The following is a 25,919-nucleotide window of genomic DNA, read 5'->3' on the forward strand; positions in this document are numbered from 1 at the left end:
CAAACTAAAACCAAGCAAGACGTAAAGAAGAAAAAAGCAGTGACATCGGTGAATGATTGTTTACAGCCAGTTATTCCTTTTGTTAACACAGAGAAAGAAAACATGGAGACAGTGCTAAAAGAATTAAAAAGAATAAGTGAACAGCAAACACAAATATGCCAGAAATTAGATCAAACAATTACAAAAGATGATCTAAAAGTGAATCTCCTTGACATTAAACAAGAAATATTTTCAACACTTGAAGAAAAATTAAACACACTCGAAGCAAAAGGTTTTCAGATACAGCTACAAAATGATGAGTTAAAGAAAGATAGCATAAAGTTAAAGAAAGAAAATGCAGAGTTAAGAGAACAATTTAAAGGAGCAAACATAACAGCAGGTTTGGCACTGACTAGAACAAACAACTTGGAACAGTATACCAGGAAGGACAGCATCCGTTTGTTTGGGGTAAAAGATGAAAATAAAGGTGAAAGTTGCCACTACAGACATTAGCATTGCCCACAGGTTGGGCCCCTTCAGTGCATCGCGGTGCAGACCAATTATTGCCAAGTTTGTGGCCAGGACTCATAAATTAGAGGCATTGAGAAACCGAAGAAAATTGAAAGGCACAGGGATTGGTTTGAGTGAGGACCTAACCAAGGAAATCTATCTACAGCTAATGAAAGTGAAAGAACATGAACATGTGGAGAGTGCTTGGACGAAAGATGGAGTTGTGTCAATCTAATTAAAATTAGCTCCACTATTACATGTGGATCTAACACCAGCCAGTTGGAGCTCATGTCCACCAATCAAAACCTTACTTGCAGAATCCTGCCAGTGATTTAAAACTAACAACACTGCGTAGTCCCCAATGCTGTTTTAATCTACAGTCCAGAAAATGTTGTGGCCATCCCTAAAGACGAAATAGAGTTTATAATAAACGATCAACTTTTTCTTGAAACATTGTTAAAGGGACACACCCTAGTTACGTTTATTTGTTAACCATTACGGCGTTGTTTTTCGCTATTAAACCCCATTTTTCACAAATAAAATTGCACTTTACTTACATTTTATTATTTAGAATGCACATTTCCATTCACCTGAAGTGCTTTTTGGTAATCCTGATGTTTGTAAAACCACGAAATGCATTTTTTCACAAAACGTGTTGTCGAGAAAAAACCGTTAAGCAAGCGAGGTCCAATCTATTTTTAGAGGGGATATTTCCACTTCAATGTCACAGACGTTGGTATATCACGTGACCGTTATCATTTTGGTTCGGTTTGTTTTCTCGTGCACGGTTCGCGCAATAAACATCCGATTTGTTGTTGTTCATTTGTGAGATTTTTCTTCACAGTTCGTGAACATTTTCAGTAACAATAAAGTTCAGACAAGTAAGTGTCTCAATACAAAACGTTACAAACCCTTAAACAAATAATTTTGCTAAGTCTTACGATATCTGGAGAGGGGATATAGAGGCACTGATTTTCCGTTTCAGATTTTTCCCTTTTCCGTTTCATGTTACAAATTCCGTTTTTTTCCGTTTCAGTATTAAACAAATTCTGTTTTTGTTTAACACACACGCACACACACACACACACACACACACACACACACACACACACACCGCGCAATTAATTGCTGGTGTAAAATAAATATGCAATGAGGTAAAACATGTCGGTAGTTTGTATTTATTTTTGGTTTAAATTTAAACACGAATACTGCACGACACAGACTTCGGACATTTTCGGTTTTCTTTACGATATGATCGGGAAAATAATTACAAACGATCACACTATAAACCACTTCCCTTGTATAATTTATTTTGAACAAAGCCTGGCATACAATATGCAATTACTGCATTCCTTTGTGAGATCGGAAATATGGCAATGCCGCAAATGTTAAAAATTAATAAGAAAACATAACATATCTTTCACGTGAGTAAATATCGGACAATTTTAGCTCACAATGTTCGGTTTTTCCCGTTAAATCGCCGGGAATAAGCGAAGAAAACACGACTGGTAAAACGTCTAGATACTCTACATTTGGCGTAACATACAAAGGTACTAGTGTCGTAGCGTAGCACAGGCAGATGTCGGTGTCCATAGTTTCTAGTTCGAAAAATAATTTTTAATTAATCAAATGCGCTATTTAAAGTTAAATAATGTTTTGGAAAAAAATCGGGAATTCCGTTTCAGATAGGTATTTCCGCGATTCCGTCCGCGATTCCGGAAAATCAGTGCCTCTAGGGATAAGACCAGGACAGAACAGTTGGAACATGTCCAGGAGACGTGAAACGAACGCACCCCAAAGTCTGTGAAATTTGTCGTGACGTAGGCATTGTTGTGCTTCAAGCGACATCTACCGGTGACATTAGAATACTAACTTTCAAAATTATTTCAAGCAATTGGGACATGGGGATTCCCATGGTATTTATCGATATAAAACCTGCTTTTTCACTCCATTTGATAAAAACGTGATCTAAGTGTGTTACAGGTTTGTAGATTAACCAAATTATAATTTATTTTCGCTGGATGGAACTAGGGTGTGCGGCTTTAATGGAAATTAGAGGGAAAACTATTTCATATTCAACATATAAGAAAAAGAAAAGTAATGAAATAGAAAATAAATTGTGTCAAGATATAAAAGAATTAGAGGAAAATGACACCATAAACATTAAACTATTAGAGAATTAAAAAAACGAACTGATAGAATTAAGAAGACAAAAGCTTAAAGCGCGCGAATAATTTTAACATGCTCATATACCACTAGAGTTTCGAGCATGTCCGTTCCGGGGCCTGTCTCTGGATAGCCAGTGACTTGCTCCAGGACAGAACAAAATTAAGGGGATAAGTTTGAAATTTACATCCAAAAATTAAATAGTGGGCCTTTAAAATGTTGATGCGCATCTCTAATTAATATAATTAATAAAGAAAATTCTACTCATTAAATTTGGTCGCTGGATTAGATCGGGCGGTCAAAAAGAAATTAGATAGATAGATATAACACGCCTGATTTGGGATGGGGTTGAAAATGGACAGAATTTTGAAAATAGCAATTAGTAAAAGAAATTAGTAGGATTAAAATTAGAAAGAAAAAGGTTACAAGCCAAAAATAATAGAATTGACTGCTCGGCCGAATATTTATATAATTTGGAGCATTTTAGAAGGACAGTCCAAAAATAAATAAGAGAGAGAAGAGAGGATCGGACTATTTAATAATATTTAAAAAAAAGAATTAATTTCGACATAAAATTTTGAACGAAGGTCTAAAAGTTTAAAGTCCGATCTTATGGTCCGGGCCGGGGGGGCGTAAGTTTGAGGTGGGCGGAATTTGGAATACGAATTTAGTAGTTAGGTCAAAGACCGAAGACCAAAATGTGCTACAAAAATTTAAGTCCAAACAATAAAATTAGATTGCTCGATCGAAAAGGTTTTAAGGTGATTTGAGCAATTTAGACGGGCTGCCAAAATAAACTGCGTCGGACTGTTTACAAAAAAAACTAAACAAAACAAAACAATAAAATTTTGAACTGCGGCCAAATATGTTTACGTCCAACAAAGCCCTAAAAAAGTACATGTCCTAGGAGAGGTTCCGCAGCGGAACTCATGGCGAGTTGATGGGATGATCGGCTCGGAACTTCGGGAAGAAGTGCGGCAGGTCGATGTAGCACTCTCCCCGAAGTATTGCTGAGTAGTCTTCCGGAAGTATCAGCTTGATAATCCGATGGACGATTGGATTATCCATGTCTGATTTCAGCAAGCCTTGCCGGTACATCCCGTTCCGCTCCGACGTCAGGTAGTAGGTGCGACTTCCCTCGACGTACTGGAACTGGTACCGCCCTTGACCAGTTGGTGTTGGTCTCCAGCTCTTGGTGACGAAGGGGCCTGGCAGCTGAGAGGTCGCAGTGAACTCCCCCTTCACACAGTCGCGGTACCGTCCAGGAAGCTTGTTGCGTGCGATCTTACAAGTCGTGGGCTGTGTGTCGGACAAGTCCTGGACCGACACCTTCCTCTTCTTGGCTTCACGCTCTGCAACCGCTGTCGCAACAACTCGTGGAGACGCCGGTGGATTGGTTGGTGCCAAAAGCTTAAAGGTCATTTTATTCGAGCAAAGGCACAATGGATAGAAGATGGAGAAAAGCCATCAAAATATTTTTGTAATATGGAGTCTAGAAACTACTATAATAAATTAATATCAAGACTAGAATTAAATAATGGCTCAATAATTACAGACCAAAAACACATTTTAAGAGAGACAAAAATGTTTTATCAAAATTTATATTCTGCACCTAATGTACAAAACGATAATAATATTATAGAAAAACTTAGTGATTATAATTTCAGAAAGTTAACAAATGATGAAGCACAATCTCTAGACGGTAAAATAACACATTCAGAAGTTTTAAACTTTTTAAAAGGGATGAAAAATGAGAAAAGGCCTGGCTCAAACAGATTCACTGTAGAGTTTTTCAAATTCTTTTGGGCAGACTTAGGACATTACATAGTCCAATCAATAAATTATAGCTATACTGTTAAAGAAATGTCCAATGTTCAAAAACTTGGTATAATTACCTGTATCCCTAAGACAAACAAACCAAAACAGTTTCTTAAAAATTGGAGACCTATATCACTATTAAATTGTACATATAAAATGGCCGCAGGCCGTATTGCTAATAGAATTAAAACAGTGCTAGATAAAATAATAGATAAAGATCAAACAGGTTTTATTAAAAACAGATACATCGGAGAAAATATCCGTATTATATATGACATAATGCAGTATACTGAATTACATAAAATACCCGGCCTTCTAGTTCTTGTAGATTTTGAGAAAGCATTTGATTCGTTATCTTGGTCCTTTATCAATAAAGCATTGGGTATATTTAATTTTAAAACATCTATAAAAAGTTGGATTGAAACATTCTACAAAAACTCAATGTCTAGAATCATACAAAATGGTTATCTTTCAGACTATTTTAAGCTGCAAAGGGGATGCAGGCAAGGAGATCCTCTCTCACCGTATATTTTCATAATCTGCGCTGAAATTTTAAGTATTTTGGTAAGAAACAACAAAAGTATTAAAGGTATCACCATTGATGGCACTGAATATTTAATATCACAATATGCTGATGACCCTACTTTTATTCTTGATGGATCTTCTGAGTCTCTGAACAGTACAATGACAGTTCTTGACTATTTCGCTGAAATTTCTGGCCTAAAAATAAACAACACTAAATCTAAAGCAATTTGGATAGGAAGCAAAAAGTATTCTAAAGATGTTTACCATCATGCTCGCTGGGAGTTAGAATGGGGTGTAAACCAATTTATTCTGCTTGGCATAAACTTTACATTAAATATAAATGAAAGCATAATATCTAATTTTGACTCTAAATCAAGCAAATACAGAACCTGATAAAAAATTTGGTCATTTAGAAAGCTTACAGCATTAGGAAGAATTACAATTCTCAAAACTTTAATAATACCAAAAAATCACATACTTATTAATATCATTACCAAATCCACCAAAATACATTATAGAAGATTTAAACAAAATGTTTTTCAAATTTATTTGGCTAAATAAACCCGAAAAAATTAAGCGAGATATATTAACACAAGATTACAAATATGGTGGTTTAAAAATGCCAAATATACATCATATTATGACCTCTTTAAACTCGTCTTGGATGAGAAGACTTTTTCTAAACAACACAAAATGGGTAAATTTATTTCAGTCAACCACCGGTCTGACTACAAAAGATCTTATTATTCATGGAGATTATTTCATTACATTAAAGCAGAAAAATATCCAAAATAGGTTTTGGAAAGATGTACTTGTCAGCTGGCTGTTAATACAGAAAAACCAAAATCTTAAAAATACAGAAGATATACAAGGACTGAATATTTGGTACAATACAAAAATACTAAAAGACAATAAACCATTTGTGTATATTAATTATATAAACAAAGGGATTTTGTTCATAAATGACTTACTTGATGATGAAGGAAACATTTTTGATTATATTACTTTTAAAGGAAGATATGACCTAAAGACAAACTTTTTAAATTACGCATCGCTAGTGAATGCTGTAAAATCGTTCTTACACTCATTACAAAACAATAGCAATACAACATTCATCCCTACAAAAAGAACTATATTACCTTTTAAAATGAAAATTATGCTAAATGAAGACACGAGAAGTAAAGATTTGTACAATATTTTAAATAATAAATATGTAATACCAAAGTCACAAACAAAATATGCATCTAAGGGTTTAACATATGATTGTTGTATGTGGGAAAAGTTTTATGCTCTACCCTTCAAATGTGTAACAGATACAACCCTGTTATGGTTTCAGTATCGATTGCTCCATCGGATTTTAGCTACAAATTGCTTCTTACAGATGATACACTATGTAGATTCAAATAAGTGTAGTTTTTGTAAAAAATGTCCCTGAAACCTTACAACACTTGTTTTATGATTGCGATAAAATAAAATATATATGGAATGCATTGGAGGAATGGATATTTGAAAAAATGGACGTTAGAATTTCTCTAAATAAGCATACAGTTATGTTTGGTATGATAAACAGTGATATGAACCAAGTAATTAACTGGTTAATAATCAATATAAAACATCACATTTATAATATGAAAATTCTAAACAACAGTCGTAATTTTAATGTTATAAAAACGAAATTGCATAACAAATTTCAAATAGAAAGATATATTTATTTTAAAAATTGTGAGTATCAAAAATTCGACGAACGTTGGGGAAAGTGGCTTAACCTTTTTAGTGCTGATGGGCCTACATAAAATCCTAAATATTTCTTTTTATAAGGCTGGTAACCTTTTCTTTCTTTATAGTCTTTGCTTTAAAAATATTACAGAAAAAACAACAAACAAAAAGCCCAACAACTTTGTAGCTTGTTTGGAAAAAAACAGAAATAAAAAAAAAGAAATTAAAAAACCTGTTTTCCATACTTGTTTTTGAACCTCACCTATTTTTACCACACTTCATTCATATTTGTAGGATACCAAGTGATGTTCTTACTACATTAGACATCCACTTAAAGCAGTTATTTAAAAAACACCCAAAACATTTGGGTGTTGATAGACAAACCTTTCCTTTCTATCCTTTCTTTCCCGTTTCCCTTTTTTTTCTCCACTCTATGCTCGTTTTATCTATCCATTTTTACCTTCAGATCATTAAAAAAAAAAATCAAATATGGATATGCTTGTGCAATATAGACGACAAATGAAATGAATGTAACTACCATATGTATCATATATGTATGTATGTATGTATGTATGTATGTATGTATGTATGTATGTATGTATGTATGTATGTATATACCGGTATATGTATGTATATGTGTGTATATGTGTATATGTGTACATGTGTATGTATGTGTATATGTATGTATATGTGTATGTGTGCATGCATGTATATATGAAACATGTTATAATTTTATTATTATTGTACATATGTAAGACAATGACTCAAGACACCCCAACCTTGACAATGCCAGTGATCTGGGGTAATAAAGTTAAAAAAGTAAAAGTAAAGTAAAAAAAAAAAAAAAAAAAAAAAAAAAAATCGTCAAAAGTATACGCTTGATTCGTCGCCTGTGCCGCCATAGCTCGGCAAAGCACAAACGACAGCCTGTTGTCAGTTTCAGTTAACACGTGCGTTTGCCGATTTCAAATTGTAGGATTCGTCTCAAAAAATTAAAAGAGAAATCTTGCGCTGTACGAAGAACGTTCGGTTGAGGATACGGTACTAGTCTTTCGTAAAAACCGGTTTGATTTTGACAACATATGGTCGACAATCGTACCTTCCTATTTCAGAATTAATATTTTATAAAGTGTTTGTAGAACTTTCAAAGTTTAGTTTGTATACTAGTAACACATTAATCATGTATATATTTTTTTAAATAAAATATACTAAAGTAGACAATGAACTTCGTGTTAAAATCGACAAATTTAAATAAATATTCTTTCGTTTGGAAAGGGTAAAGTTGGGGGGGGGGGGGGGGTGACGACATCAAAAGAAGAGCATATTGATTTAATAATCATCCGGCGACATACAACCGTACATAAAATGTGTTGAGTGCGTTGTTAAATAAAACAAATTATCCTATCCTTCCTTCCATCTGCTGTTGGATGGCTAACATTTGGTAATTTTGACATATAATCTTAGAGAGGAATCGGGTGTATGTGCAGGGGGAGAGTATTGCGAAATCTCACGTGATCTCTTGTTTGGGAATTCCACATTTGTGATAAGCCAATGAAAACCAAGATCGGTAGGAGCCCGTCAAAAGTGTCCCACTTGCGAAATACTGGCTTTGTTTTTGACCTGGATAAGCCAGCGTAGTGAAACCAATGCGGAGTGCTGCGTCATATATGCACCAAACGTAATTGGATTTTCTGTTCTATATGCTTAAATAATAAAAAATATTCCAGGGAATGCCACTTTAACACGTGCGTTTGCCGATTTCAAATTGTAGGGTTCGTCTCAAAAAATTAAAAGAGAAATCTTGCGCTGTACGAAGAACGTTCGGTTGAGGATACGGTACTAGAGTCTTTCGTTAAAACTGTTTTGATCTTGAAAACGTATTATCGACAATCGTACCTACCTATTTCAGAATTAATATTTTATAAAGTGTTAGTAGAACTTTCAAAGTTTAGTTTGTATACTAGTAACACATTAATCATGTATATATTTTTAATAGAATATACTAAAGTAGACAATGAACGTTTTCACTTCTTAAGTTTACGTGTTAAAATCGACAAATTCAAATAAATATTCTTTCGTTTGGAAAGGGTAAAGTTAGGGTGTGTGTGTGTGTGTTTAACGACATCAAAGTTAGAGCATATTGATTTAATAATCATCTGGCGCCATACAACCGTAAATAAAATGTGTTGAGTGCGTCGTTAAATAAAACATATCCTATCCTTCCTTCCATCTGTTGTTGGATGTCTACATTTGGTAATTTTGACATATAATCTTAGAGAGGAATCGGGTGCATGTGCAGGGGGAGGGTATTGGAGGTCAAAACCCTTACTTGCCCAAGCTTAAAAAAAAATCAAAATGTATTTTCTGGGGGAGCATGGCCCCATATAAACTTCGCTCAACGCAGTCTATAAGGTTGTCATTTTTAGAAATGGGGGGATCATTCGAGACAACGAAAAGTGGTTATACAAAGGTGAACAGTTAGAGGTTGTAAATGAATTCATTTATCTTGGCTTATTATTCTGTTATAACGGTAAATTTAATTGAACTCAAAAACGATTCGCTGATCAGGGAAGAAAAGCCTTGTTTTCATTATTAAACATATGCAAAAGACATTATTTTAATATTGAAACAATGCTATCTGTTTTTGACACCTATGTTAACAGTATTCTTAGTTATGGGTCAGAGGTCTGGGGATTCCACTGTGCAAGGGATGTTGAAAATATACATACAAAATTCTGTAAAAAAAACTACTTGAAGTACAACAAGGGGCCTGTAATGAATTTATATATAGTGAGTTAGGGCGTTTTCCTCTGTATATTATGAGAAAATTAAGAATTTTTAAATATTGCATTAAACTACGAAATACTGAAAATTGTATCCTTTTAGCTATATATGAGGAAATGGAACGATTAAAGGGTAACTGGGTAACACAAGTCAAACAAAAACTAAATAGGCTTGGACTAAACTATATATGGAACATACCAAATGTTGGTAACAAAGAATATAATATAATTAAGGAAAGAATTTACGATAATTTTAAACAACATTGTTTTAGTCGAATAACGACTTCACCGAAAGGTACCTTATATAAATTTTTGTTACTTGAATTCAAGCTACAAACATATCTTAGACAACCCATACCATTAAATCACGTAATTTTTTTTTATCAAAGATCCGAATTAGTGCACACAAATTAAATATTGAAACCGGAAGGTATAGGAAAATTGACACGGCCGAAAGAAAATGCACTATTTGTAACTATAATGATATAGAAGACGAATACCATTTTATCCTTATTTGACCAGCTTTGAATGATTTGAGGAATAAGTATATTAAACAATGTTACCACAGACGTCCAAGCGTATTTAGGCTCACTGAACTATTAACAACTGAAAACAATAAAGACATCAATAACCTGGTAAAATATTTAGTTTTGGCAAATAAAGTTAGAGACGATTTACTGAAGCTTACTTAAAATATGACATCCACAAACCTGCCGTTTCATTAGCAAGTATATTAATCATATTTCATCTGGTATACATCAATATATACCTATATATTTAGAATTAAAATTGTTACTATACCACGATAATGTATATAGTGCACATATATATGTACATCCCACCACTATTACTAGTATGCTATGTTAATTTTACCATTAATTCTTAAATCACTAACCACCTGTATTTGTATACCGTGATTATATATGTATGTATTTATGCTGATAAGTTTGTTTAACTTAAGGCATATAAAGAACTTGAACATCAAAAAATAAAAAAAAAAAAATAACCCCAACCCCGCTGAAATCCCTGCACACGCGCCTTGGAAACTCGCTACATTTTTTTTTATATAGCAAGGGATCGTTTATATGTATCATCCTACAGACATGATATCACATACCATGGTCTTTTATATACCCGCCGATGGGGATCGATCCTAGACTGACTGCGCATTTCCAAAAAAACACCTTTTTAGGTCTAAGTAATGAATAAAAATAACATATAGTCTTGAAAAATGTTACGTAAATCGAACACAGTACCCTCTTCCTCTACCCCCAGAGCGTTACGTAATTAGTAACACTCCCTTACATGTAACGCGTATGCCAACAGCTGGCCACTGTCAAAATTTCAAGGCAAATCCCCCACCCACCGGCCCCTGGAAAGGCGTTGTACCATACCTCTATGGATATAAATATGTTTTGGAGATATGAAACGACCCCTCAATCAAGACAGTTAAATGTGTTCAAAAATTGCGAAATTTCACGTGATCTCTTGTTGGGAAATTCCACAATTGTCATAAACCAATCAAAACCGAGATCGGTAGGAGCCCGTCAAAAGTGTCCCATTTTCGAAATACTGCCTTTGTTTTTGACCTAGATATGCCAGCGTAGTGAAACCAATGCGGAGCGCGACGTCATATATGCACCAAACGTAATGGGATTTTCTTTTCTATATGCTTAAATGATAAATATATTCCAGGGAATGCCGCTTTAAGAATTGGAAATTCCGCGAGGCTCTGAACAGGATAACAGGTAACAGATAACAGGTCAAATGAGTGATTTTGTAATGTAGATAAAAGGTATAGGAAAACCTATGATGATTACATAATTAATACAAAGATAAATTTGACATACAAAAATGTTACCACTACTTGATATAATCATAAAGAAATGGGGGCGGGACGTAACCCATTAGTACAGCGCTCGCCTGATGCGCGATCGATCTAGGATCTACTCCCGTCGGTGGGCCCATTGGGCTATTTCTCATTCCAGTCGGTGCTCCACAACTGGTGTAACAAAGGTCGTGGTATGTGCTATCATGTCTATGGGATCGTGCATATAAAAGATCCTTTGCTGCTAATCGAAAAGAGTAGCCCATGATGTAGCGACAGCGCATTTCCTCTCTCAATATCTGTGTGGTCCTTAACCACATGCCTGACGCCATATAACCGTAAATAAAATGTGTTGAGTGCGTTGTTAAATAAAACATTTCCTTCCTTCATAAAGAAATGACGCTTAAACGTACAGACTCTCGAGTAAAGTTTTTACAAAAGTTTTCAATTGTCTTACAGTGATGTTATGATTTTTTCTTTGTATATAATACGCAAGGCCTTTTTAACAGTTTTTCATCGTTCTGACCGCTTCTCTTCTTTGATATGTACTGCCAACCGCTTTCTTCACATGCCACATTTCACAAGGATCTTTTTGTGTTAAAGGAAGGGACAATTAAGGCATTTGGCCTGGTATGCATATTCAACGATATATAATGCACATTATTGCTTAATATCAACAAGTATAATCGTATAGTTAATTAATAAAACGGTTAAATGTGACGGCTATTATATATAACGGGCGCAGCCATTTTGTACCATCTCAGTGAGTACGCGCTCTGGCGAGCTGGTGGTTACGTAATACTTAACGCGTAACGTCAGGAATGAGCCTTAGAACTAGAGAAACACAATCTACCTGGTGTTTGCGGGATGATAAATAGTCATACATTGCAATGTTCTGTAATAATACACATCCCAGTAAGCCAGCAATACGTATATTCAGCACTATATATATTATTTTTCAATACAAAATAAAATACCATTGTCAAAGTGGCTACACAACAAGTCGAAATAATTAACAATGTTTTGTCCATGCATTAACCTACGTACTGAAATGATATACGGAGTGTTTTCTTAGTTAATGGGTATATGCTGTTAGTTGCTTCTACCTGTGATTCCTGCTTGGCAGGTGTGTATTTGATTGGTAACCAGACGAGCCAATTAATTGACGCTGTCTAGACACAAAAATACATACCGGTATTGTGGAATATTACCTGTCGCCCCTAAAATGGTAATGGGCATGGTTTATTACTGTAAATAGTTTTGTAAAACTATTGATTAAGTAGACTTTTCCATCTAAAACCACAGAATTGACCAATTATGTAATCCCAAGAAAAGAAAATTATTGTTGTTGTTTTTGCTCCAACGTAGCATATCAATAGGCCTAATAGTGTACATTTTTCCTTTGAATTATTTAACAGAGAAAAATACTATAACCCCATTTTGTTAATGCAACTTGAAATATATTTAGTTAAATAGTTTATTATATTATTACGTCATTTATGCTGTTTTACAAGTCAGGTTGATCAAAGAGAAGCGCCTTGTCGATAACTACTGCTTTTGTTTACACTGTACATACAGGAGATGATCAGGAGCCGACGTCACTTGGCCCCAAGATATCCCACCGGACGTCACAAAAACGAAACAAAATGGCTGCCCCCAGTTAGCAGAAATAATCATGTTTTTCTATTAAATCTAAAATTACGCGTTTTTCATTTGCTAAAGTGTCAGTATGTGTTGGTGGTCCGGGCATCATGAGAGCGTGTTTATGTCCAAATGTCCGTCTAGCTCTCTTACAGTCAGAGTACTCGGGCTAGTAATAGTGGAGCTAATTTTAATTAGATTGAGGCCTACTAACGGATCCAAGGTGTCTTTAAACGTTTTCTTATTTTTTTTTATTTTTTTTTTTCTTTCTTTCTTTCCAAATGTTTTACATCCAAAAGCCGATGGTTAATAAATCAATGTCCTCTAGTGGTGTCGTTAAACAAAACACTTTAACTTTTGTATACATTTCACATTTCGACAACCAAATGGGAAGATAACTGTAATCTGAGGCCGCCAGTGTCCTGCTACACTGGTTTCTTTCACTGTAAATCCTAAATATAATTCTTCTGTTCTGACCTTTGTAGCCTACATTTCGCAATCCAAGTGTCTTATAAGAAATGTCCGATATTGCAGATGCATAGTAAATGGATACAATATCTAGCGCGCGCGTGTGTGTGTGTGTGTGTGAGGGGGGGGGGGGGGGGGGGGGGGGGGCACAAGCCATATTTTAATCTTTATTTATATAAAGTAGGACAAACAAACGTACATTTTCGTCCTCAAGTGGTCCCTTCCCCGCCCCCTGTTCCTACAGACCTGTATTATTATATACTGAAATAAATCTATTTTCGATCGATTACATAAATTAAATGCAATATCTTTTTTCCGGTGGGGTTTTTTTGTTAGTTTTTTTTTTTTTTTTTTTTGCTACTACACATCGTATGACTCATCACACCTGCAGGTTTCAGTGTACCATATCAGTTCCTATTCGCGATAATGTTAACGCTTTGGGTGTTTTTTTTTCAACCTCTGGCGTATACTATGTACTATGACTAGTCCTGTGTAACAAATAAAAGTGTATTTCTTTGTTGGCAATGGATAATAGTATTTGTACAAATAATCAATGTCACATATTCTGGACCGGATTTAGACCTTAGGGGGTCCGAGGCACTTCAGGTTCGGGGGCCCTTCAACATAGAAATTAAATTACATGACAAATAAAAAAAATGAACTAATTTTATAATTATTACATTTTTTAATAAAGGAAGTCCTTAGTTTGGGGGGCTCCTCTGGCGGGGGGGGGGGGGGGGGGCGGGGCAATTTCCCCATTTCCCCCCTTATAAATCCGGCATTGCACATATTACTACCAATCACAGTCGTAGCTGTTTGTACTCCGTAAATATTTGACTTGCATGTCCAACACGGAACTTTCTTTGGTACATGTGTAACGTATCAAAGATGGTGTCTTCCATTACGGTTGTATTCATCTTTGTACCTTAAAGGTAGGGTCAACTCAAACAAGAGCCTTATGTGTTGGAAAGATGCAGTCAGAGTACTCGGGCTACACTATTACATGTGGATCTAACAGCAGCCAGTTGGAGCGTTATAACTGTCCAAATATCCGTCTAGCTCTCTTACCGTACTCGGGCTAGGCGGGATATAGCCCAGTAGTATAGCGCTCGCTTGTTGCGCAGTCGGTGGGCCCATTAGTTTATTTCTCGTTCCAGCCGGCACTGGCGTGGCCAGGATTTATATTGGGGGAGGGGAGACACACACTATCTATGTACGTATGTTATGTATGTATGTACGTACGTACGATTTTATAAAATGTAAGGGTTTTTTTTTAAAGTTTGATTGGGGAGGTCATGTCCCCGTGGCCCTCCCCTCCACATGCCAGTCGGTGCACCACGACTAGTATATTAAAGGCCATGGTATGTGCTGTCCTGTACTTTTATGGTGGCGGGATTTAGCTCAGTCGGTTGAGTGCTCGCTTGAGATGCTTGCGTCGCAGGATCAAACCACCTCAGTGGATCCATTCAATTGATTATTAATTTTTTTTTAGTTCTAACCAGTGCACCACAACTGGTCAAAGACTGTGGTATGTGCTTTCCTGTCTGTGGGAAAATGCATATAAAAGATCCCTTGCTGCATTAGGAAAACAATTGTAGCAGCTTTCCTCTGATGACTATACATGTATATGTGTCAAAATTACTAAATGTTTCACATTCAATACTCGATTAATTAATCAATGTGCTCTGTTTGGATTGTGTCAACGAGTGATTTATCAAAATACCTGCAGTGATCTCCAAGAACAATTGTTGCACGAAAAAGCTGAAAATAATTAATAGACGTCGGATGTCTGGATGTGAAGTACAGCCCCCACCCCTTCCCAAAAAACACTAGCATAGCCAGGAAAAATTAGATTGGGAGAGGGGACCCATTATTGGTTTATTTCTCGTTCCAGCCGGCACTGGCATAGCCAGGATTTATATTGGGGGGGGGGGGGTGAGCAACCCACACGATATATGTATGTATGTATGCATGTATCTATTATTTTATAAAATTTAATACAGTAAAAAGAAAAGAAGAAAGGTTTGATTGGGGGGCATGCCCCCCCCCCCCCCCGTCCCCCAGTTCCCTACGCCAAACCCCCAATTTAAAATCAAGTTATTATACAACTTCCCCCTCCCTTACCCCAAGTTGCCGTCATCTTCTGATGCCTATTTATTTACCTCGCTGAATTTCATACCAAACTATTAGGATCTGCAATGGAGATAAACAAAAGTTCACTTCAAGCAGTTTCAAATGTTTTGATGAATTAGAATGGCGTGACCTAATTAGTAAAAACGTGTTCTTTTCTCTTTTTTTCTTTTGTTTTTGGTCAAGAAGGGTTGCCGTGTTGGATTTGATCTTGATGGTATGACTATACCAAATAAAATCCCATAGGCGACCATGTTAACTTTTGTGTTTAAAAACACTATATGCAATATATCAACCAAACTATGACCCATAATATCAGTACTACAACCCTTACCTCAAAGTATTAACTGCAGAAAATGGTACCTTTCATGGCTCATTTTCGGTGTAACCAGATGTTTTTATAACTCCTAGTTTCGCACAAAATTTGAGTACTTTTTTTACAGGTACCCTATATATGTTCCAAGCACAAGGCTACTTGACACAGTGGTACTGGATGAAATAAAACTGTATACATTTTTAGCCCAGATGAAACTAATTTTTTGTACAACTAACACACTCACATTTATAACCAGTCACAGGACTTGTGGTGTTAACGTCTCTATCAAACGTTCGGTGCACCTCCAACTTTGACCCAGCAGGAAATTATTTAGTTTCGTGCTACCTATATCGTATTATATCACATTTACTCATAGACATCAATAAAGAGTAACCACTTCTGTAAATTTTTACCAGTTTTCTTTATCAAAGAATGACCACAAGAGACTAAAAGTTAAAACGTGTTAACACTTTATAATTGGTGCACGAAGATCGAAATAAATTATTGTGAAAGCAAATTTACATGTTGAGGATTTTAACTTATGTCACTGCACATCTAATTAGCCTAGAACACGAGACCAACTCATAAATAAAATTCCAGCACAGTCAGTTTTAAAAGTTAGAATAACTAGGAAACAATATTGTCGTTTATCCCGCCAAAATGGCCGCCATCCCACCTATGGTTTAAACATAAAGAAAGATACAACCTACAGGTATTTTTAGTCTCAAAGAAATTACAAAAAAGGTCATAATTATTTCATAGTGGAACATTTATTTCATAGTGGAACAACTACATTCAAAAGTAATTTATATTTTAGCCGTGCATGTACGATTCAATTAACTGTTATTGTGTCAGGGGCTGGCATGCATAAATCTCAGCTGAAGATTCACAAATAACTGTGTTGTCTTACCTAGGTGTTTTAGCTACATGTGATACTGTTGTCGTTACTATGGGATTTTGATTTGGTGGCAAGGAAAGTTGGGTGAACCTCAAACTTTGAATCGGTAAGATACTACTTGATGCACTGCTATCTACAGATAACTGCAGACCGTGTTAAAGGGACAGACACTAGTTTTTAAACACTACAGAATATTTTTCACTATTAGAGCCGTTTATGATCACTGAAATCGAACATTACTTATATTTTATTATTTAGAGTATCCATTTCCGTAGAACCGAAAGTGTTTCTGGTCATCCTGGTGTTTGTAGTACCAAAAAATTGCATTTTTCATATTTTTAAAATCGCACGTGCGTCTGAGAAGTAGCTGTTTATTAATTCGAGTTCTAGTCTATTTTTAAGGATATTTCCTGTCCTGTTTTAACGTCACAGACTCTTCTTTCACTCTGTTGTAACTTTATTCAAATGAGTTACAGGTTTGTACATTAACTAAACTTTGTGTCCATTTTTTCTGGGTTAAAACTACGGTCTGCACCTTTAAAGTGTGGATTTAACAACAACGTTAGAACACGGTATGTTTTATTAAGTAATCATCGACTACTGATGTTTCTGACACAGATTCTGTAGAGGAATCCTGCTCCATTTTTTCCCCACTAGGAGCAAGTAATGTTGTCCATAAACACCTTTCCCGATTTCAGAGCATATTTGTTCCTTTTCTGGCAATGGTGACATCATTTGTTTGTGTGCTTGCCACGGAAACGGTATCACCAAAACATTATGTAGTCACTCCCACTGTCATTAGATCAGTTGAGACACAAACTATCGTCATCCGACACTTCATACCTGAAATGGTGAAAAATAAATAAATAATAAATGACGTGATACATAGAGAATAACTAGTTAATGACGTAGGATATCGGCTTTATCCTGGGAAGGTAAGAATGGGAAATATCCCATACGACCAGAATAGGATAAAGCCGATATCGTACGTCATTAACTAGTTATTGTTTTTATCCTGCAGTCCATAAACATTAAGAGGGAAAACTATTATTTCTGTTATTTTAGCTACATTGTACGATGACCTATAGTCCGTCCCATCCTCCTACAAAAATGTTTTTGTTGTTGTTGTTGGGGTTTGGTTTTTTTGTTTTGTTTTGGGGTTTTTTTTTGTTTGGGGGGGGGGGGGGGGGGGTAAATAATTTCAGTTTAGTTTGACGAAAGAAAAAAAGTAAAAGTATTTTGGAAATAAGAAAAAAAAACCCCAACAATTTTAGTGTGTCATTTAGAAAATAATCAGCTCAGAAAAAAATAATAATAACTTGCAGTAAATTCCATAAAAGGAAGTTCCCTGTGGTACGGACTACGGAGGTCAAACGAGCGATTTTTGTAATGCAGCTATGCATGTGATGTCAAAAGTCATAATCTGCTAGTATACGTTTATGAATTTGCTTTAATCGATCATTTCATTTCATTTCAACTTATTTTCGTGCTTATATCCTATTAAAGTTCAAGCACGCTGTCCTGGGTACACACACCTCAGCTATCCGGGCTGTCTGTCCAGGAAAGTGGGTTAGTTGTTAGTTGGTTAGTGGTTAGTGAGAGAGAACAGGGTACAGTGGCATTACACCTATTCACTGAACCCTTAAGAACTCACTCTGGTTTAGAGCCGGTATTGGGCTGCGAACCCTGTACCTAGAAGCCTATAGTCCATTGGCGTAACCACTGCGCTACAGAGGCCGATTTTAATCGGTCATCATACTCGGGCAAATCGCAGGATAAATTGTATTTAGTAGCCTACAGTCCATTGGCGTAACCACTGCGCCACAGAGGCCGATTTTAATCGGTCATCATACTCGGGCAAATCGCAGGATAAATTGTATTTAGTAGCCTACAGTCCATTGGCGTAACCACTGCGCCACAGAGGCCGGTTTTAATCGGTCATCATACTAGGGCAAATCGCAGGATAAATTGTATTTAGTAGCCTACAGTCCATTGGCGTAACCACTGCGCCACAGAGGCCGATTTTAATCGGTCATGATACTCGGGCAAATCGCAGGATAAATTGTATTTAGTAGCCTACAGTCCATTGGCGTAACCACTGCGCCACAGAGGCCGGTCATCATACCGGTTTTAATCGGTCATCATACTCGGGCAAATCGCAGGATAAATTGTATTTAGTAGCCTACAGTCCATTGGCGTAACCACTGCGCCACAGAGGCCGGTTTTAATCGGTCATCATACTCGGGCAAATCGCAGGATAAATTGTATTTAGTAGCCTACAGTCCATTGGCGTAACCACTGCGCCACAGAGGCCGGTTTTAATCGGTCATCATACTAGGGCAAATCGCAGGATAAATTGTATTTAGTAGCCTACAGTCCATTGGCGTAACCACTGCGCCACAGAGGCCGGTTTTAATCGGTCATCATACTAGGGCAAATCGCAGGATAAATTGTATTTAGTAGCCTACAGTCCATTACACTGCGCCACAGAGGCCGGTTTTGTCGGTACATACTCGGGCAAATCGCAGGATAAATTGTATTCAGTAGATCCTGTCTACAAGAAGGGCGGGACATAATCCAGTCGTAAAACGTTCGTTTGATGCGCTGTTGGTTTGGGATCGATCCCCGTCGGTGGGCCCATTGGGCCATTTTCAGCCAGTTCATCACGACTGGTATATCAAAGACCGTGGTATGTGCTATCCTGTCTGCGGGATGGTGCATATAAAAGATCCCTTGCTACAAATGGAAAGCGCGACTCGTGAGATATGATTGCAAACTTCACTCGATGAGATATAAATCATATTTGACAAAAAACAAACATGAAATATACTCTATTTATCACATGAGTATTTGTTCCATCGCGGTGTAATAAAACACTAAATTGCCTTGCCCGAGAATTCTGCCGTTCAAGAGCTAGACGGACATTTTGACTGTTATGAAAAAAGCTAGACGGACATTTTGACTGTTATGAAAACCGTTGTTACTATTTCAAAAGTTGAATTTACCATGGCCGACAGTTCCATTCGATGTCGTCTGCATCCTGAAAAACATGAAGCACGATCATTACACACATTGGTTGTGTAACAAGCAGAAGTACTAGTGAATGCTTAATAACCCCACAAACCCGCAGGGCCGATATTTGAAGTGGGAGGCACCACCTCACCCTCCTCCTGATCCTCCCTCCTGCGGCTGTTAGGGAGTCCAATATAACATGAAAACTTGATTTTAATGTCACCACACTGTTTCTTCCGATTAGCATTAACAGAAAGCGGCCATCTGTATACCCTTTCCGCACAGACAGTGCAGCACATACCAATGCCTTTGATATACTAGAGTATAGTACGTATCGACAAAAGGGAACTGACGAGCCCCCCATCCAGGAAAGCCAACAATTGCAACGTCCCAGGAAAACGTTGACAAAGTGCATCAAATGGTTCTTGACAACAGGCGAATATCAACTGCTAAGATAGAGGAGAGAGCTGTCTTGTCACATGGATCCATAGATAATATCCTACATCATTATTTTCACATGTCCAATGTTGACTTTCCTGGGCAGTTGCTGTTGTTGGCCTTTCTGGATTGGCAGGGGGTGTCATCTTCCAGACTCGCTTTGTCCTGCTTAAATTCTCTGAACCATCACTTGACAGTGGCATAGGACGGGACATAGTCCCCATAGACTGTTGTTTATTAAGGAAAATGGAGAAAGAAAAAAAGTCTCGAAAATATGGCCATTTTGGACTGGTACCGTACTCGCCTGACCCATACCCAGACCCAGAGCCACATCCAGACCCAGACCCAGACCCAGACCCAGACTCATACCCATACCCAGACTCATACCCAGACCCAGACCCAGACTCATACCCATACCCAGACTCATACCCAGACCCACATCCAGACCTAGACCCAGACATAGGCCCAGGCCCATACCCAGACCCAGACCCACATCCAGATCTAGACCCAGACACAGGCCCAGACCGAGACACAGGCCCAGACCCACATCCAGACCTAGACCCAGACACAAGCCCAGACCCAGACACAGGCCCAGACCCAGACACAGGCCCAGACCCACATCCAGACCTACACCCAGACACAGGCCCAGACTCACATCCAGACCTAGACCCAGACACAAGCCCAGACCAACATCCAGACCTAGACCCAGACACAGGCCCAGACCAACATCCAGACCTAGACCCAGACACAGGCCCAGACCCACATCCAGACCTAGACCCAGACACAGGCCCAGACCCACATCCAGACATAGACCCAGACACAAGCCCAGACCCACATCCAGACCTAGACCCAGACACAAGCCCAGACCCACATCCAGACCTAGACCCAGACACAGGCCCAGACTCACATCCAGACCTAGACCCAGACACAACCCAGACCAACATCCAGACCTAGACCCAGACACAGGCCCAGACCCAGACCTAGACCCAGACACAGGCCCAGACATCCAGACCAGACCCAGACACAGGCCCAGACCCACATCCAGACATAGACCCAGACACAAGCCCAGACCCACATCCAGACCTAGACCCAGACACAAGCCCAGACCCACATCCAGACCTAGACCCAGACACAGGCCCAGACTCACATCCAGACCTAGACCCAGACACAAGCCCAGACCAACATCCAGACCTAGACCCAGACACAGGCCCAGACCAACATCCAGACCTAGACCCGGGGGGGGGGGGGGGGGGGCGGGGGGGGGGGGGGGGGGGGGGGGGGGGGGGGGGGGGGGGGGGGGGGGGGGGGGGGGGGGGGGTGGGGGGGGACACAGGCCCAGACCAACATCCAGACCTAGACCCAGACACAAGCCCAGACCCACATCCAGACCTAGACCCAGACACAGGCCCAGACCCACATCCAGACATAGACCCAGACCCAGACCCAGGCCCAGACCCACATCCAGACCTAGACCCAGACACAGGCCCAGACCAACATCCAGACCTAGACCCAGACACAAGCCCAGACCCACATCCAGACCTAGACCCAGACACAGGCCCAGACCCACATCCAGACCTAGACCCAGACACAGGCCCAGACCCACATCCAGACCTAGACCCAGACACAAGCCCAGACCCACATCCAGACCTAGACCCAGACACAGGCCCAGACCCACATCCAGACATAGACCCAGACCCAGACCCAGACCCAGACCCACATCCAGACCTAGACCCAGACACAGGCCCAGACCCACATCCAGACCTAGACCGAGACACAGGCCCAGACCCAGACCCACATCCAGACCTAGACCCAGACACAGACTTAGACCCAGACACAGGCCCAGACCCACATCCAGACACAGGCCCAGTGAGAAAGAAGCGGGTGTAGTTGCCTTACACCTACCCATTGAACCCTTAAGAACTCGCTCTGGGTTGGAGCCGGTACCGAGCTGCGAACCCTGTACCTACCAGCCTATAGTCCAATGGCGTAACCACTGCGCCACCGAGGCCGGTTTTAAAGGGACATTCCTGAGTTTGCTGCATTGTAAGATGTTTCTAACTAATAAAATATTTCTACGATTAAACTTACATACTAAATATATTTTCTTGTTTAGAATATCAGTGTCTGTATATTCAATGTGTTTCTGATCGTCTTAATATTTGTAAGAAGCCCAAACTGGATTTTGTCTTTAAATAATTTCGTACGTACGAAAAATAATATTTTAGGAAATAAAATGAATTTTTATTTATTTTTATTTTTTATTTTTTATTATTCCCATTTTTATTGACATGATATCCACACACAGATGTATACAGTACATATGATAAAAAGATCCACATGAAAAAAAACAAAAACGAAGTAGCTAAGGAGATATTTAGCTAAGATCGAATATATGTGACTGACAATCAGACATACATGTATGAAAAATTCAAAAGGAGACTAAGGACATAATAAGTATCAAAAAAAGAAGAGAAGAAATACACTCTAGGTTTTAAATATATTGTGACAAATTGACCAAAATTTGGTGAATTTATCATAGTTGCATGCGGAAAAAGCCGCTGCTTTTGTAACATAATAGTACTCGGTCAACTCTTTTTGGATCCATTTCAAACTGGGTACATATGCATTGAAATGACTTTTACATATTACGTGTTTTGTAACGAGTACAATGGCTTTAATGGGATCATTATTTCTGGTTTTAAAGCCACAAATTACATTTTCTTTATTAAATTTAATATTGCTACCCGTTTTTACATTAATCCAGTTCTGAATATCATTCCAAATTGAGTTGACTAAAGTGCATTCCCAAAATAAATGGGTAATTGTACCAATTAAGTTCTAAATTACAAAAATTACACTTCGGGCAAGAAATATAACCAATTTTATATAAGAAGTATTAATAGTAAGTACATTATGAATTATTTTAAACTGAAACCAGCGCAATTCACTACTATCAGTACAGCATAAAGGAATTATATTTATTTTTTTCCAATCAAAATCTGAAAAAGTACAATTAAAAATGTTTTCCCATTTTAAATTGTATGCCGATTTTGAGAATGACGAATTTAGTAAAGTATTATAGTAATGTGTACTTCCTCTATCTTTTGTATTTAACTTTCTAATATCATATGGCAATATAGGAAATGGCAGTTTATTTTTCAGTTCAACTTTACACACTTTAAAATATTGTTTTACCAATTTAATTATACCTTGATAAATTAAAAAATTAGTATTGATATTAAAAACTAGTTTAAATTCATTATAAGTTAAAAATTTACCTCTATCGTGAACTAAATAATTAATAAATGTTATCCCTCCCTCAAACCAATCTATATCGAATATTGAATTTCCATTTATTTTTATGTCATTATTATTCCTGATATATTCTGACAGTATCTCTCAAATACTGAGTTTGATTTGCATTTTTTAAGATATGTTCCCCATGCCGTTAATGTTTCTTTCCAAAAATAATTATAAATATATTGACAGTGTTTTCCTATTTCTTCAGAGTCAAAATCCATTATATTAGCTAAAAATTTATACTCATGAATAATCAATCTCTTCCATTTAGAGTCGGTGAAAACTAATCTTCTAATCCAAGCAATTTTTTGTGCTTTAATGAATTCTTTTATTATTGTAACTTTAATACCACCATCTTTCATATTTTTTGACATGTGAATTCGCTTAATTTTATCAGGTTTTCCATTCCATATGAAAGAAAAAAAATTGGTTCTGTCGTAGTTGAATATCGTCATCTAGTGGATTAGGAAGGGTTGAAATTAAATAATTTAATGTTTTTAAAATAAGTCTCTTTAATATTATATTTCTCCCTAATGGTGTTAAAGTTCTACTAGACCAAATTTTTTACAAATTCTTTATTGAGTTTAATTTATTCTTATAATTAATCTGTACCATATTTTCTAAGTCAATATCAAATTTTATACCTAATAAATCAAACGTGTGTGTCCAAACAAATTTCCATTCTTTACATAATTTGTATCTACTCCTCTTCTTAGAACCTATCCATATTAGCTTAGTTTTCTCCACATTAACTTTAAGGTCCGAAAATCTTGCATAAATCTCCAATGCATTTAGAACTCCATAGAGGCTTTTTTCTGTTCCATCTAAAATTACTGTTGTCGTCTGCAAATTGAGTTAATAAAAATTCTATATTTCCAATTGTTAAACCTTTTATATTATTTTTAGTTTTTAGCATCCTATTAAGAATCTCACCACAAATGAGCAATATATATGGAGATATCGGATCCCCTTGACGGCAACCTCTTCCTAATTTAAAAAAAGATGAAGCAAAACCATTAACAAGAACAGTAGATTGAGAATCTTTATGAAAAATAGAAATCCATTTTTGTATTGAAGGACCAAAACCAAAATATTTCAGAATATTAGAAATAAATCCCCAGTCTACATAATCAAATGCCTTTTCAAAGTCAAATAACAATAATAAGCCAGGAATTTGTTGATTTTCTGTATACTCCATGATATCATATATTAGTCTTGTTACCTCACCTATATATCGTCCTGACATGAAACCTTTTTGTTCTTCGCTAATTATAATAGGAAACACCAATTTTATTCTTTGTACTATAGCAGCTGATGCAATTTTATATGAAACATTTAACAATGAAATTGGCCTCTAATTAAAAAAAAATTGTTTAGGCTTATTTCCCGTGGGAATGCATGTAATAATACCTTGTTTTTGAGTTACAGAAAGATTATCTGTCTGATATGCATAATTCAATGATCCTAATAAATATTTATTCAAGTCTCTCCAAAATTTTTAAAGAATTCTCCGCTTAACCCATCAGGTCCTGGACTCTTTTCATTTTTCATATTTTTTTAAAGCTATCAGTATTTTATCATATGTCAATTCACCTTCAAGTTTTTCAGCATCTTCTTGATTAAGTTTAGAAAAAGCATTTTCATCAAATAATTCATTAAAATTTATTTCACTAATATCTTTTGTAGAATATTATTTTTCATAAAATATTTTTGTTTCATATAATATATCTGATGTTTTATTAATAATTTTGCCATCCTGAATTTCTACTTCAGTAAAAGATTTATTAAAAAATTTCTCGATTCTAACTTTAAAAAACATTTGTTGGTTTCTCGCCTTTTTCCATCCACCTAGCTTTAGACCTTATAACATTTCCTTTTTTAATACTTATATCTTCTATTTTACTGTTTATCTCTTTAATTTCTTTTATAATATTATTTTTTGCTTCAATATCATTTGAAATATCTAGATCTTTTGTTAAGTCATCTAGTTTAGTATTTAAGTCTCTTTCGTCTTTCATCTGAACTTTCTTTTTAGTTGATGAATATAAAATAGTTTTTCCACGTATCATAAGTAGTAATGTTTCCCATAATAATTGGTTGTTTATGGTAGTCTAAATTATTATTTTCTGTATCTTTATATTGTTCAAGAGTTTCTTTTATAGTTTCTTTGACTAAGCTTACATATTTATGATCATGAAGTAAGGAATTATTAAATTTCCAAAAACCTTTTCCTCTTTCAATTTCTTTTAATTTCAATGTTAATGTAATTGGTGAATGATCAGACTTGAAACTTGGTAGAATATTACTTGAAGCAACTGAAGATAAAAGGTTATGCTAAATAAGAAACAAATCTAACCGAGACTGTTTTATTGGGGCCTGTTGTCTCCAGGA

General features: G+C 36.8%; 1 protein-coding gene across 1 annotated transcript; it reads right to left on the reverse strand.

Moving 5' to 3' along the window:
* Positions 1-17,581: 17,581 nt before the first annotated feature.
* Positions 17,582-22,134, reverse strand: LOC121387663 (glycine-rich cell wall structural protein 1-like). Its single transcript, XM_041518849.1, has 4 exons — positions 21,570-22,134; positions 20,533-21,419; positions 19,784-19,818; positions 17,582-17,621 (listed from the first exon to the last, which is right to left on the reverse strand). Exons 1-4 carry the CDS (start codon positions 22,132-22,134, stop codon positions 17,582-17,584), a joined length of 1,527 nt encoding a protein of 508 aa, XP_041374783.1.
* Between the last annotated feature and the right edge of the window lie 3,785 nt (positions 22,135-25,919).

This window comes from Gigantopelta aegis, chromosome 13 (assembly GCF_016097555.1).
Source record: "Gigantopelta aegis isolate Gae_Host chromosome 13, Gae_host_genome, whole genome shotgun sequence".
In the NCBI taxonomy this organism is placed as follows: Eukaryota; Metazoa; Mollusca; class Gastropoda; order Neomphalida; family Peltospiridae; genus Gigantopelta; species Gigantopelta aegis.

Bases quoted from the DNA above. Each gene is read 5' to 3' on its own strand.
- LOC121387663 (XM_041518849.1), bottom strand. From the start codon at position 22,134: ATGGGTAGGTGTAAGGCAACTACACCCGCTTCTTTCTCACTGGGCCTG. The intron at 21,420-21,569 runs GTCTGGGCCTGT...GTCTGGGTCTAG, and splicing joins GGGTCTAGGTCTGGATGTTG to GTCTGGATGTTGGTCTGGGC. The intron at 17,622-19,783 runs GTAAATTCAACT...TCACCATTTCAG, and splicing joins GAATGGAACTGTCGGCCATG to GTATGAAGTGTCGGATGACG.